The sequence below is a fragment of the Leuresthes tenuis genome, unplaced genomic scaffold, assembly GCF_036924035.1.
Source record: "Leuresthes tenuis unplaced genomic scaffold, fLeuTen1.0.hap1 SCAF_15, whole genome shotgun sequence".
NCBI classification, from domain to species: Eukaryota; Metazoa; Chordata; class Actinopteri; order Atheriniformes; family Atherinopsidae; genus Leuresthes; species Leuresthes tenuis.
In genome coordinates, this window is record NW_027325369.1 from 19,325,320 (window position 1) to 19,341,602 (window position 16,283).

Below are 16,283 nucleotides of genomic sequence, written 5' to 3' on the forward strand. Positions count from 1 at the left end.
ACGCTAAAATCTTCCACAAGTTCAACGATGTATGTTTTGACACTTGTTGACTTTTTTTTCTCTTTTGTCACAGGCTTAGAACATTGCTCACTGTTGAGATGCAAAAACTTCAATTCAGTTTGTAGCGACCATCCTGAGTCCTTTTTACACATGCGGTACTTTTTGGAAAAAATAAAAGAGTTATTTAGCATTACTGACATTTATTTCCTTTGCCAAAGACAGAGGAATAGGTAAAACAAACCTTTTGATTTGGTCACTGTCAGAAATGCCTCAGTATTTGAGAGAGGACTGGGCTGGACCCTTATATTCCACACAGGGAAGCTCCTGGATCTATTATTGAGCTAAATGTTTTGCAAGCCACAGGCACAAATAAAAAAACACCTTTAAAGATGGTACGCTGCAAAAAAAAAGTTGATGTTTTTCTTGGCAGCTTGAACCAAAAAGCACTGTGGCTCTCACGCAATCTTTCACTCACCCCTCCTCCCTGACTCTCACCCATCTATTCTGTCTTCCTTAACTGATCCACATTGTCACCCCTTTTAACAGGGGCCAAGCTGTTAAAGACCCCATTACTGAAGTGAAGAGCGCATTTTACATTTTCTCAGAGGACTTGAGAGTGCGGACTACAAATTTTATGTTGAAATGTATGGAGAAAGGAGGCGAGTTCATGCGTGGATTGGAAAAGAGTAGGAGAGTGGAGGGGAAGGTGGGGAGGTTGGAGAGAGAAGGCTCTGTCAGTATGGAAGGGCCAGAGTCGGGAGTCAGCGAGCGCTTCAAGCGTTAACGTAATTGCAAGAATGTGAAAAATGAGGCGGCGGGGCTCCCGAGCGAAGCGAAAGGTCAGAGCATGCCTCACACAAAACAACTGGCTAGAGGACGGCCTCATTAGACCATTAAATCAGTTGCCCTTGGTCTCTTTCCCTTTTTCACTCTTTCTCTGATTTTTTTTCTTGATTTGCCAACTTTTTCACCTTTTCTACTTTTTAACCTCTGTACGTGAATGACTCTTCTTTCTCCCTGTTTCAAATCTCTGCTTCTTTCCTGAGCCGCTTACTTAGTTTTTCTCATAAAACATTATGAGCTCCTGAACGTTGCATTTAGCATGATCTAGTCTCGGTCTTCGCTGGCCCAGTGCATGATGCTGTACCGTAACTGTCTTTGGCCTGTATTGATCCGCTGTTACTGGATACGGAGGGGAAAGGAGTCGATAAGTGCTCTGTGGATTACAGGTCACTTGTACTTATGTGTGTAAGATAATCAATAGGCAGTGCATTTCTTTCGCTCATACCCCCCCTCATCTTTTGGCCGCACTTCATCCCTGATGCAGCTGCTCTTGCAAAAAGCCGTGCAGAAATTATTCTTGTGCTTTGCCATACTCTGTTTTTGACCTTATTTAACTCTTGACATGATTTCATGCTATGTTTTTAATTTCTTTTATTTCTTTGTTTGTTTTTTGTTCTCTGGTAATGGCTTTCATGTAACACGCCCTATGTACCCTATGTATGTGTGATAGTAAGCCCTGTGTGATTCGCACTGATGTTGCTTAATAGCTGTCAGTACAAACTCGGTATACCTCACAGTATAAACTAAATAAGGAAAACAAAGAGAGAAGAATCCAGTACTAACACATTATTATTCACCATCTCTTCCTTATGCCTATACTATCAGATGCGCATGTTACTTAATCAAAGCTTATCATTATCTTCCTTATTCCTAGCTTGACAACAGCCAGTGATCCAACTGATACTGAAACAGCCAACCACAAAGGTCAGCTACGGCCCTCAATCTGTGGTCAATAATTGTACAAAAGCTGCAACTGCTGCTTCTGTCTAGAGAGGAGAAGATGATTTAAACACCCGCACCACAGAGGACACAGTCCATCGATACGTTTGATCGCTTATTGGCAAAACGATAGCCTTGAACAGACACAACAGACGTGTTCACACGGTAAGTGTGCTGGTGAGCGTGTGTACTTGAGCGAGTTTGTGTGTGTAAAAAGTGTGATGAAATTCCATGAAAAACTCTGGACATTGCCAGAGGGCATATAGAGAAAGAGACCGACAAAAACACACACTCTGCCGTCAGTGGAAGGAGACTATTGGTGCATTCAAAACAAGGCGAGGACAGAAAAAAAAAGAGAGGTCAGGTGCTCATCGTCTGTTCTCTTAGTCTCAGCAGCATTTGCACATTTTAAGCAACATGTCCAAATTACATGTCAAGGCTGAGACACGCCGAAACAATAATGCACGGCAGATAGCTGTGGCTTAAACACACTATCTGTAATGAATTCAAATACATTTGTTTTTAGATGCATTATTACTGTTTGGCAGGTCGAGTGCAAGATAACACAAGACTTAGCAAGACATAATTATGGGCTGTTGTGCAGGCAAAGTTGATATGGTTTAAATTCAAGGAAGAACTGGCAGATATATACAATTAATCACCAGTCTTTGTTCAGCTCTCTAAATAGCAACATTTTGGAAAGCCTTTTACAAGGTTGGTGCATTACAGTAGTTGTTGCTTGTGTTTGTGCCCAAGTGTTACAGTGGATAAGCATGTTCATTTTTAGGTGTGACTGTTTACATGGACGGCAGTCAAAAAACGGGATAATCCAAAGTGTAAAAGCAAGGTCTGGGGTATGTGTAAAGAGGCATCCATTCACTATAGGTTTCACATTAGACACAGTTAAACTGAAGTGTTGGCAACTCATTCCACGCATGAGGATTAATGTGTCCTACATGGATATATATGTATGTTTATGTGTTATTGCTTGAGTGCACATGGACATCCATGTATGCACATGTGTGAGTGTGTATGCTCACCTTGTTCGCTGCTGTTGTCACCGCTCTGTGAAGCGTGTCCCCCGCTGGAGGGCCCCGGTGTGCCGGCTGAGTGTGTGGAGGTGGCGTCATCGTGGTCTCTCCAGGAAGCTGGGTTCTGGAGTTTAAAAAGGGAGAAAGCGAGCGTGGGATCCATCCATCCATCCGTGCATCCAACCACATTCCCCATCCAAGCCACAAGCCAGGAGCAGAGAGAGAAGAGGGTAGAGGACAACCACAGAAAAAGAAAAAGTCCATATGAGTTTGCAAGAAACATGAGCGTGACATCTGTAAGTGTCTACAGTCACTTTGATGGTCCTTGCCTTGGTCTGCTTACATTCTCCTGGCAAGGAGAAGAGCCCTACTTCTTAGTTCCAAACTAGAAGACAATCAAAGAAGCTATGATAATCATAGATGAGGAAGGAAGGAAGTAAGATGACGCTCTAATGCAGCTGGCTATAAGTCAAAACACTGTAATCAAAGTGTTTCATTAATGCATGAGAGCCAAACACAGCACAGTTAATGTGGCGGCTGATTTTGAGAGCTGCAAGTAGAGCACTTGTGAATAATCGTCTAAACACACATGGCAGAGCCCAGTGCTGTTCATTTATACCATAACCAATTGAGACTTCCGTGTCAAGTGAGAAATAGAGAGGTAAAAAGTCCAAACACACCACAGCTGCCATTAATCATTACCACTGTCAGAAATGAAAATAAGATATGACAGTGATTCTCCTGCTAATCTGCCAAAAATGTGTATACACCCACACTGACATACACACACGCCTACAAAAGCTTGCAGAAATACACTCATCTACACATACTAATGACATAATAGAGCAAGAAGTTAAAAAAAAATACATGCGTGCTCTGACAAAGTGTTACATTTCTATTGGGTCATTTCAAAGACATTCTCGTAAACAAATGAATAGCTTTTTAAGCGACTTTCGTCTTTACTGCCTTTCCTTGTGCCTTTTTTTCCCTCCTCTTCCTCTCTTTCCTGGGCATTCCCACTGCCCTCTGAGTGCACACAGGCAAACAGGATTTTCTACTGTACAGGAAAGGCTTTATCAGTGCCACATGAAGGCAGGCTAGAGGTGGAATTTCCTCTGCCATTCAGGCTTTAGAGAGACAGACTGATCACGTCATTTACTACGCTAGAGCCCGCAGACACACAGGCTCAGTCAAATACACACAGAGTTGATACAGACTCATAGCTGTAGACCCTAGCTAGTCTTTCCCAATTTAACATGTCACCTGAGCATGATGACAAAATGTTGGCAAATGTGAGCCTAACGTTGTCTGGGGCCCGGGAGAAGCAGCCCCTTGAGCAGAACCCAAGCCAAACAAACACAGGCCTTCACCAAGGCTTCCCACAAACCTCAACCCACTTCTCAGTTCCCGCTGTGTGTTTTTTTCTCCCTCAAACACACATAAACACAAATACATACATACAAAAGTAGAGGGGAAAATGAACACGCCACAGAACATTCCAAGAAAAAGACAATTTTTACCATTTTGTCCAACTTGAGTTCCTGATGAACTTCTTTTCCCTTATCCCCCGCCAAAGAGGAGCCCGCCTGCCCGCCTGCCTGCCTGCCTGCCTGCCTGCCTGCCTGCTTTGGTACCCCAGTTAGAGTAAGCTGTACTGGAGGAGGACAGACAGGATAGAGCCTGGAGACTAATGGAGGTTCGCAGGGAAATAAAGGCTATAAGACAAGCTGCTACCGAGGTCCCTTGGGCACACGGTCCTGATGTGCTGCTGCTTGTTCTGCAGCGGAGGCGAGGCTGCTGCTATGCCTGTGAGCGAGGCCCTTTTATCTGCTTGTTTTTTGGGGAAGGCGGGCTGTTTTCTCAAACAGCTCGAAGCTGAAAACAGCAGACAGAAACACACAACACCCTTCAGACCCTGCGCTCCACTCAAGGCCCTCTCAGCGTCAGCTGTTCACCGGATGGCAATCAGATAAAGAGCTTGGAGAATTACTCATGAGAGGGGTAAGAAGACAGGGTGAACAATGGCCCATGCGTGGGTTTTAGCCTTCCTTAGTAAGCCAAGAGAAAAGTGTCCCTGCTCTGAAAGGGATAGGTGATTGTGATGTTTTCACTCCCTGGACTACTGATCAACACATGGGAACAAGGTCTGTTGTTATAGTAATTTTCTGTTTTTCTCAACACAGCGCAGGCTGAGTAAAATCACTAATGTGGGAAAAGCCCATCCATCCCCTTGTCTCTGTCATATGGCAGACGGAGGGAAGGAAGAAAGAGAGGTAAGAATCCCAGACTCCCAGAATACATTATGTATTTAAGCAGAGCTGGGCTATGTACTCTCAGAACGAGCTGTTGTTGTTCTAAGAGAAGAAAATGACTGGGTACTACTTCCTCACGATGAGACACCCACTGCCGGCAAAGCACAAAGCAGACCTGAAAAACTATGCGTGCTGCTCTCATACACACTTGTTCTCTTAGCTACGGCCACAGTATGATTTTAATGCAACAGTGGAATCGATAGGACTTAATTTAGCTATCATTGCAGAGTAATGTGTCATTTTTAATGGTGCTGGCACTAAATTAAATTCAAAGACACCTCAGCTAATGGTGTGAAAGGGAATGATATTTCGCTGTGATTTGCTACCCTGTGGATTTAATGTGCCTGTATGCTGGGATGTAGTTAGAGATTTGTTAGTCTGGCTCTTAAAGAGCAAAAAGAGCTGCCGCACTTTATATGACCAAATAATAATATTAATAATGCAGTGGATACTAGGACCAGAGCACTCTCTCCTTTTAATACCTGTAAGTCATGGCTCCTTCATAACATTGTCGGCAAAACAAGACAACGAATATCAAAACAACAGTGTTAACTTTCCACGCAGCACAAGGCGACAAAAGCAACAGCCTTTCCTCTGCATGAATAATTTAAAGGCGGGTGCATCATCAGACACTGTGCAACACACACAATCATTTTGTCAGAAACCCTGTGGGTCTGATAAAGTTCAAACAAGTTGTAAAAAGAAAATTTTGTCATCCAAACAGGCTTCCCCAACCTACACAAGGAGTCCTCGAAAAAACAGAGGCAAAATAGGAAAAAAGAAAGGCCTGTAGCCCATGTGACTATTCCCTGAAGCCGGGCATAATTAGGAGTCAAACATGGTTCACTCCATGCTCTTCACTAATTGTGTTAAAGAGCAGTGTTACCAGGAGGAGGAGGAGAAGAACACTAGCAGGCAAATACACATATATGTGCAGGCAGGAGCGCGCACACAAATGTACACAATAGGACTAGATAGTGAGTTAGATACAAAAGAAGCACGGTCTCTAGGGGCAGCCTGTTCTATTTGCTGGGGTTAGCAACTGGCGGCTGATAATACAAGTTGTAATTAATATAAAAGCAGGAGACAATATGGGAAGGAAGGCTTGTAGTGCAGCCTGGCCACAGGAGAGCAGGAGAATGCTGCTGTCTCTTTTGCTCCTGTCCCCTGTTTCTCATTTACAAACACCTGCCTGGCACAATCTTGCCTTCCTTACTGCACTCTGTCTACATCCCAAGGAATTTCAAATAAAATTGATTTAGCAGCGTCATTGAATTTCCCTCAAATTCCCTCGAAACCTGGAGGGAACGGAAGAAATCTGTCTGTGTAGTAGCAGCATAAGGCAGGCTGAGAATGGCTAACCTTGTGGGTGTGTGTTTATGTTGTACTACCAGTGTGACAGGCAGCTACAGGGATCCTGTGCTCAACATGTACAGAATTGCTGACACATCAGAAACACACAGGATCGTAAATCAGAAGGCGAGCTGACATTTCAAGACACATCTTGCCGCATGGCACAAACAGAGTAAGAGAAAAACTCCTCACACATTTTTTTCCTGGGTTAAGCTCATAATCATACGCAGCCACTTCAGAAAAAATGTTGGTGTGCATCTATTGAACACCTGAGTATTTACAACACCCTCAATTATCTGGAATATAAAGAGTCCTTAATTTAGCAGCTAATAATTCACCATGGCATGTTTTAACAGACAAGAGGGATAAACTGGTCATATTTATGCTTGAAAACTTTCTCTGGGGCTAAGTCACTGTTGAGAGACACACAAGATGTGCAAATATGTCCTCAGAAAGAAGAGATTATCATAAAAAATTGTGAAAGCTACTGTGATTCATAGGCTGGCCATACATCAAAATGATGTTTCTCAAAAAATGAAAAGGCATATAAATGTCAATATAAGACTGACATTTCATTATGGATCATTCTGCTTTCATTTATGCCTTGTAGCAAATAACTCAAATATATGGGTTTTCAAATTAGTATGTAAATTTATGCCCGTTCAGTCGTTAACTCTATATCTGGTATTTCAATCTAAGTAAATGTACAAGTATCTCATGATCCTAAAATGACTAGTGAGGAAATGTTCATTGCAGTCATTTTCAGAATAAAGAAAGGGGAGGGTGGGACATGCAACAAGTGAGCAGAGCCTCTCTTCAGCCACAGTCGTGATGATTAGACATGCCTGCCAACAGGACCCTGCCTCTGAACACTAATCAAATAAGAAATGTATGGCCAGACATCCAAACTTCACAAAACAATCGTGCAGAACAGTCAGAGCAGCCCAACTCAGCAGTTTTCATCAGGTTCAAAACATAGTCGTTCCCCTAGGAGAGCAAAGCTTGTAGAATTAGACTACCTCAAAAATGGAGAAATTCCACGCTTCAACAGACCAGCGTGGCTTGAGGGCTCGTTGCCCACAGACAGAGAGCTGCACCGTGCATGGTGACGTACAGAAATAGGACAGGACATTACTGAGCACCTATCTCTGCTAATACACTGTAAATCATTGCTGAGGCTCACGATGAACGATTGCATTTACTTGATTGAACCTGTGATATCACCACATCCGACCATATATCTGGTACAGGACCCCGAACCTGTAACAGAGAATCAGAACAGAGAAGGCTTTTTTTTTCCTTTTCCCTCCATTTCTAGCTATGCAGTTTCAATATATGCTACACCATAACTATGGGAACTATTATAACTCCCCGAGGAAAGCTCTCAAAAACAAAGCAACGGGGACTGTGATTACTGCAGAAATTCTATATAACAAATCTGGAACCATGCAGAAATTCAAAGACATTCTCAACAATGTAATGCATATGCATAAAGGGAGAAAAAAGCCTTCTGCTAATATGTAAGACTGACTGAAGAAGCGGCACAATGGCACAAGAAGACACAAAGGCTAATTTATTAGAACAGATAATACTCAGACACTGTTAATTCTATTTGTCTGCCTAATTGGATGTAGCACAGAAGAGACAGAAATTTTATTCATTAATTAAAAGACAAGCGAGCAAACCATTGACAAGTGCACACACCAGCCATTTACAAAACTACACAGCTCTGTGTCTTTTTCCCCCTCTATCTCTCTTTGTGTGCAATCCAACATCTTTTTTCCCTCCATTTAAATAGGATGGAGTCAATGTGAGGATTGGCAATGAGTTAGGAAGCCTTGGGTGGGCTACATGGTTGAGATAGTCACTGCCAGCAAATAAGGGAAATCAACAGTGTCAGCAAGGCCTCATCCTGCTCTCACTATACCATAATCCAATCATCTGCACAACAGTGCTGCATTCAAGTGTAAATAAAACTGTGCTTATTATGCTCTACTATCAGGTATGAAGAGGGGAGACGAGGGGAAAAGAAAGAGGCAGAAAAGGAAGGAGACATACATAAAAACAAGCTTAAGGTGCCGCCTCCCTCTCAGTGAAGAGCCTCATCATCTCCAGAAAAACCAACTTTCTCCAAACGAGATGTAGCCCAGGGCTATATATTAAAAATGCATATCAAAGCAAAGAAAAATGGACGTGAGAGATTCTAACTAAATAAATTAGCATATCTAACTATCAAACTGCCTTCCTCTCCTCAATAAGACAAGGACAGAAATGAATAATAAAAAAACAGAGTCAAAGACAAGTGAAAAAAGGAAATTTAAAATTGGAAAAACAAAGACAACTAGGGCAGAAACTATTTTCATCCAGCAGCACAGTTCTTAAACCAAATGCATTTTTTTTGTGAATTGTGACTGCACTCTTGTCAGTTATGGAAATTACTGCTGATTTTCTCACTGAACACATTATCACCTTAACAGTTGCACCTTCTCCAAATATTTAAAGAGAAAAAAAAAACGTAAGCACCATGAAGCGTGCGCGTGTTCTCACACACTGTATGGTACTTTACTTTTGAAACACAACTATTAATCTGGGGTATGAATGTTTCCATGAGGTGTAGTCATTATTAAAATTCCCTTTCACTTCAAACACGGCTCTGAAAGCAAACAAGGAAGAAAAGGGGGAGGGGGGGGGGGGGGGGGGGGGGCTCTTCTTTGCTTTAGAGAAATTCAGGCCAGTCGTTGGGTATAATAAAAAGTTCAGTGGTGCCACAAAAGTGAAGTAAATCCCTCAAACCTTAAATGCCTAATGAGGTGGTCAGTCCAAACGACTCTAAGATAAATAGCCTGTCATGCAACCTGCTTTGTTTATTGCGGCTCCTTATTTGCTTTATTGACATATTTAATTTTCTAATTATCAAAATATTTCTTACAAGAGCAGCGATGACAAAGCTGGTGTCTGAGCGTTGGAGGCTCCATCGGAAATTGGCTTGAGTATCAACCATCTGCCATGAAACTAAACAGGCCAGTTTATCTAATCTCTCCAATATAAACAACAGCATGCCTCATTTCTACACTTGTGTTGGAGGATCACAGTGTTGCCGTTTCTGACCATTTCTGAAACCCAGCATCGTCCTGTGCGGACTAACACGAGCTCAGTTCACCTGAAGCCGCGCGCTGCGTGGTCCTGTGCAGGCGACGGGCATCCAAAGGGAATCCAATATTAGGCCAATGGCCAGACCCAACAGATGTAGCGCAGAGACTTTGCATAACACTTAAATCTGCTTTAATTCCTAATAGGCTTGGCCCTGTGCTGCACAGATATTAACCAGTCACTTTGTTACTCTGTAGCCGCTGATTTTTACTCCCACCAAAACATTAGCCGCTTTATCACAGGCGTGCGGGACGCAGTAATTCACAGATATCAACTCAGTACCACACTGTCAGCGCAACCCATACAGCAGACGGATATTCTGTGTTTACTACGTCGAAAATGCGCGATTTAAACTAGACAATCGATGCTCAAATTTAAAGCTACTGTACTTCAGGTGCATATAATTGAATTCAGCGTTATGGAGCCTCCGGCCATAAAACGGGGGAGCAGAGGAGAAAGCAACTGCAGAGCAAACCACACGGCAATCGATACGAAACAATTAAACACATTAACATCAACAGCAATGGAAGGCCTCCAGACGAGCCATCATCTGGCTTGTGAACTTGACATTGATGGTAAACCCTCAGCTCTGAGATCGCTTTCAGTGCAGACTACCACTTTCTCCACCTCTTCAGCAAAATCCACAGCTTCGTGCGCAGCCCACATCAAGCTGCCATGTGCAGCCCCATATATGAAGCCCTTTTCTTTTTAAATATTGGCCTAAAGCTAAAGCTTACACGGCTGATGCCCTGCTTTAACGTTAAACCTGCGTAACAGATAATTGCCTCACTTTTTTTCTTTCCCATTGCTGGAGCGATCCATAATGCGCTCCAGCGATTTACTCACACGCACACATACACACTCATTCAAATCTCCAGCACTCACAAGCAGGCACGGACGCATTATGCACACATGACTGCTCCTAATCAAAAGACTAAAACAATAACTCAGTCTATTGTATCACATGTAGCTTTTGACCCCAGAACATCGATCGGCAGATCTCCCTTGCAGAACAGAGCATGCTCTATTTACTGACGGCGCAGCAGGGTCAAGCAGAAGCCCCAAAGTTGGCTTTATGAGAAACATCAAACAGTCTGATTATTCTGCAGAATGGTTGATATGTCATATGCATGCAGAAATAGAGACCCAGCAGTAGAAATATCCGCATCAGACAGGGACAAAAACAGCACGTCACGCATTATGAATATAATAAAGGTGGCGTTACTTACATGATCTGCAAGGTTAGTCGACGATCCCGAAAGTTCTTCGTGATCTGATTTTGAGCTGCCATCCCGTTCGTCAATAACTAGGTCTATTGGCATTTTTCCTTTCAAACAGCTGATGTACCGGTGACAAAAATTGTCGCAGAGCTCATGCACCTATAGAAAAGAAGAAGAAATAAAAACACCTTTTTCAGGATGGGGAAACGCTTCAGCCAGTCCAAGAATAACTCCAATTACGGGGCATTATCGGCAGCGAGGAAACAATAGTGAAATTGTTGCTGTGCTTATTATTCTCCTGAGACCAGAGCAACAAGTTGAACGGCAAAGAATAAACAGCATGCCGTAAGCTGGCGAGATAATGAGCGACTGAAACTAAATATGTGGATCAATAGCAATGTGCAACGTGGGCACAGAGGCTCTGACATATTCCATCAATAGTTACCTCAGCCGCGTCAATTATTGGCTTAATGAAACAGCATATTTTATTCAAATTAAAATCATTAAACTTTTTCTCAATGCTTTCCGGATGCCTTTCAGATACATCTGATAACTACAGCACTGCACAGAATTTTGATGCACGTTTGACAACAGTCATATGGAACTTTTTTTTGCGTAAGATGGCAGCATTCTCTCGCCACAGGTTAAAGACAAAAAAAGGTGTACGTCCATAGAAAAATTACCTTTTCTAATTCCAAGAGGTGAAACCGTAATACTTGTATGGCTTGTATCATCTGAAAGAAAAAGAAAAAGAAAAAAAATTTAAAAAGAAAAAAAATAAGCACAATTAATTTGACCAAATTGAAAATATTAATTTTCTTTCACACTTGTACAAAATGATCGAATACGAATCATCAAAACAGTATGGAGTGCACAACAGCCAACTATGAAGGAAAAGAGAAGTTGCATCTCATAATCTGATAAGTAATTAAACGCCGGTGAGCTGCAAAGGTCTTAGATGAGAAGCCTGAAAAATGACAGCAAAGACTAATGTGGTCACGCAGCTTCACATCAACACGGATCTGATATCTGTGCAGAAGTTTAAACCCTGTGTTCACATATTTGCTGCTGTGCACACTTCAGAGTATTGTCGGAGAGCATAGTCAGATAATCTTGAGAGACAGAGAGTTGCGCTTACCAAATTGTCCAACTCTGGATTCGATGAAAATAAAGGTTTTTCTGCTCGGACCTAAAGTAACACAGCAAACGTCACAGTTAGCGCGGCATGAAATGACAGGAATGTTTGTCTGTTTATTTTTCTTTGTTGTCCTGACTGCAGCCAGATAACACATCTTAAAATTTCATAAATTAAACTCGTGAGTTAAGAGGAAATCCTGCAATGAACACACAAATATTGCCACAATAATAGCATTTTTTTTTTAAAATTCTCTGCACAAATATGTATGAAGCAGGCAGGAAACCGTGCGTCATAACGCAGCCATAACATTCAGTCAAATGCATTTATAGTGTTGCTAAAAAAAAAAAAGAAAGAAAGAAAAGTGACCTGTTTGGCAAACACTGCAATGTCCTCATTGAAGGAATCTGAGGAGCAGACATCGCCGCCTGCTACGCCGGGCTCCCTCGGAGTACACGTCGCCAACTCGCACTTCTCAAAAACCAGTGCGAGCAGTGGGAATAAAGGGTGACTGCAAGAGGGGGAAACACAGCCTGAGTACAAGCAGCACACCGGCTCCACAATGCCCACTGCAAAAAATGGCCCGTCAACCTGTGTCCGCTTTTCTTCCATTTCTCTTAAAACTCTCTCAGCTCTTAAAACCTCACACACAGCGATAAGATATAGATATATATTTTCTTGTATTTTCCCTCTCCCTGAATGAGTGCCAACGACTCAAAGACAAGACGGGCAACAACAGTTTTATCAAGTCAATTCTTTCCATGGGCTGTTTTTTAAAGTTGAAAGTAAGTCAGAGGGGGCGCCTGGAATATTTTCACTCCATGTCTTGGAAAATTTGAGCCTTTTTTTAAGCTTAACGTGATATCATTTTACTCGTCGAGGATGACATTTTTTGCAGTGCAAAGAAAAGAAAGAACGACCGGGAAGTCAAGAACACTCAAACACAACAACAACAAAAAACACACCGACACAGTCGACAGATGTCACTGGAATTTTTTAGAGAATAAACGGTCTGCAAAAACATTCATAATTTTGCAGTTGTTATTCACCAGAGACTGTAATGTGCCCCCTCTGAACAGGCCTACAACTTTAGCCCATTACATAATTAAAATGGTTCAAAATGAACTTTCAGTAAGTCAACATAAGACAATCAAAAGTCATTTTTCTGTGTAAATTGTAATTCAAGAAAAAAATATGTCTGGAACAAGCGTTCGCTTCATGGAATCGGCTTTAGACTCTTTATTTCTCTCATTTTGATTTATGGGAGTATGGAAACGAGGGTAAACTTTGCTTCACATATAAAACAAAAGGTTAGTATGGGAGATGAGGTGGATTTAGTCCACGCTACCGCCCAGATTACATCTGTGGATTAAAGCACTTTCTGTGGATGCATGTGAGCCAATAGCTGTAATAATATTTTAAGTTTTGCACTCTCCTGCTCTTTTCGGAAATAATCTTATGAAAGTGGATTTGGGAAGACACACGGTGCGTTGTAACGCAATCTGTGTGTGTGTGTGTGTGTGTCGATATATATATACAAATATATAATGTGTGTGTGTGTGTGTGTGTCACTGAAAACAATTCGTGAAATATTTCAGGCGAGAACAAAAGCGATTAAATTAGTCCATCTTTTTTTTCATGTTGGTACCATATAGTTGGCAGTAATATTGAAGCAAGTTTGTTACTAATGTTATCAAGTTAAAATATAGATTTTTATTCTAGCTCCCAGCTGTCTGCCACTTTTGAGGTAGGACTTTTGAGCTTCCATATTATTTTACAAGCTCAAGGCTTATATTCTTACTTACTGCAGGCTTGACGATGCCTTGTACAATGAGTGTAAAATTACACATCAACAAAACTCCCCGAACCAACAATGGGGCTCCGAATAGCGGTCAAATCTGCACAAAAACACTGTTTAAAATGAGCGGTGGGAGAGAAACTCTAACAAAACAAAACTTACAGAAAAGATTAAAACTTCAGGGGGGGGATAACAACAGAAAAACAGGAACCTATTCGGACGCGTATTTAGTCCGTGCAAACCTTACCCATAAATTTGATCTTTATCCCTCTTTAAAACGTCGTTGACAGCAGAGCCCATGCTCGTGGGCATAACGTTAGGGTGAGGAGCGTGGGCTCCGTAGTGCTGGCTGGCGTGCAGCGGCGGTCCGTGGTTCAGGTGGTGGACCTGGGGAAGCGGCCGGGGAGCATGCGGGTCCCCGTACATCGACGCCGGGACTCCATCCATCCCACCGTAATGGGCCAGCTCATCGTACTGGGAATAGAATTAGAGCAAAAGTGAGCGCACTTACCGGTTACTTTTTCAGCAAATGTGAAAAGTACAAAAAGCATGCCGTCTCATTGTGAAAACACGCAAAAGGAGAAAACTACTAAGCCGCTGGCTGGGAGAGCACGCTGCAGCCAGGGCAGAAAAAGTGTCAAAAGTGTACGATATTAGGTCTGTTACACGGTTCTGTCTTTACCAGAAACATTACAACTTAGTCGCTCCCCTCTGTTCGCAGAGTTTCGTGGGCGAAAAGAGCGAATTAGTTTGGAGTCTCCTCTGAAACTGCTCCACGACTGTGGAGGCTGTCGGTAAGAGCAGAGGCTGTCACTTTGCTTGGAGAGTGAGTGCGCTGCAAAAATGTCAAATATAGCAGCTTTGATATGAATACTTTGTAAATTTGCCAGCACACGACACGAGGGTAGCGATACGAGGGCCTCCCTACAGTGGATCTGAACAGGTAAGTGTTGGAGATTTAAAACCTACCCTTTGCGCCATCAGGCTGCGCTCCAATAAACTCCTGAATCTGTCCGTATATTTAATATCCCAGTCCCGGTTAGAAAGTGATTTAGTGGCAAGATTCCTCTTTCAACCAACTTTGCGAATTGTCCTATTCGCCAGTGTGGTCCAGCTGAAATCGTAGCATCAGGGAGTTTTGCAAATTTACTTGGTTTCCCTCTTTCCTTGAAAAAAAAAGAAAAAAATGCGCCAAAGTGAAGGTTACAATCGGCCCATCAACAACCTGCATGTATCTAAACTGTCGTGTCTCATGGCTTTTTGCCACTCCAGCTGTCAATCAAAGCCAGAGGTTGTCAAGGTAATGAATGAATGACGGTTGGTGATGATGTTCAAGAGAAGGACGAATCTTTTTAGTCCGTTTTCATCCCGCAAGTCCGCGTCTCCTTTAATGCCTCCAGATCGCTATCTTGTTTTATTATCACTGTAAAAAAAAACAAAAACAAAAAAGAAGTAAAAAGCCGTAAAAATTAAAAGATTGCGATTCGGATCTCTCCTTTCTTTCCCCCCGTAGGTATTTCGTCTATCTGGCGAGACTGAGATGAGTGAGTGTCAGCGAGTGTTGGCAGGTTGGCTGCTAGCTTGCTTATAGAAACAGAGTCAGTTCGCAGCGCTGAGCGGTGGGCGAATGAAATGACGGATCCCGGAAGTAGTGGTGGCCATAGCCAGTCCTACAACAGCTCCAGAGAAGAGAGAGGAGAGACCAAATCTTGTGATATGCAGAGTATATGCGAGGCACAGGGACGACTTCAACTCCACACTGGGGGTAACAAAGCTAAAAGCAACACAAGCTCCAACTCCCACCCAATTCCTTGTTTCGCCGAGTAGAGTCCTGAAGAGAAAGAAGAGGAGGTTGAATGAGACAGAGCGGACACTTAGAGTGCTGCGAGTTGAATTAAACACAACAAAGACTGAACTTTAGTGCATGAATTATAATTTACGGTTTAAAAAATGACAATCTCAAAGCACAATTACGCACTGCTCATCCAAACCTTTAAACAATGAAAACAAATAACCTCAAAGTAATATTTGAACTTGCAACCATCCATATGGTCAGTGATAGAGAAATAAACTGTTTTAAGTCACCTACAAAAAACAAAACAAAACAATAAATACTAATGCTGGGTTTAATACATGAGCGCTTACTTGTTGTCTGTTTTGTGTTTATAAGCCGGCGTGCATTAACATCTCAGTAATACCTCCTAATCTTGCAGCTAATTATTACTCTGCTACTTTTTTAGCAAATTAAACGGCACACAGCACCCCTCTAAGCCCAAAATGAACTTTTCCAAGAGAAAAAAAAAAGCTTTTGTGGGGAAAGTAATTTTGTACGTTTCTTTCGTCCAATCCCCTCTCTTGATGGAAACCCGTGCCTTACCTCAGAGTAGTCAATTATCAAAGCTCCCCAAGATCATCAATCATGCGAGGAGATTGAAGTTTAGAGGAGGAGCAACGCCCCGGCCATCGATTGCAGTGAAGCCCTTTTTTGGAGTCTGAGCACTT

The 16,283-nt window shown here is 42.4% G+C and overlaps 1 protein-coding gene across 5 annotated transcripts in view; it reads right to left on the reverse strand.

The window, feature by feature from the left end:
- meis2a (Meis homeobox 2a) overlaps positions 1 to 15,601 on the reverse strand; it is a 76,769-nt gene extending 61,168 nt beyond the window's left edge. For 3 of the 5 annotated variants that reach the window (XM_072364849.1, XM_072364852.1, XM_072364851.1), the window contains exons 1-7: positions 14,751 to 15,601; positions 14,029 to 14,255; positions 12,353 to 12,494; positions 11,987 to 12,037; positions 11,532 to 11,582; positions 10,858 to 11,007; positions 2,823 to 2,937 (exon numbers count right to left, since the gene is read on the reverse strand). In XM_072364849.1, coding sequence (XP_072220950.1) covers positions 2,823 to 2,937; positions 10,858 to 11,007; positions 11,532 to 11,582; positions 11,987 to 12,037; positions 12,353 to 12,494; positions 14,029 to 14,255; positions 14,751 to 14,762 — 748 coding nt within the window. In that variant the 5' untranslated portion in view covers positions 14,763 to 15,601. The remainder of the gene's footprint in view (positions 1 to 2,822; positions 2,938 to 10,857; positions 11,008 to 11,531; positions 11,583 to 11,986; positions 12,038 to 12,352; positions 12,495 to 14,028; positions 14,256 to 14,750) is intronic. The other 2 variants (XM_072364848.1, XM_072364850.1) reach the window with 2 other exon arrangements.
- Between the last annotated feature and the right edge of the window lie 682 nt (positions 15,602 to 16,283).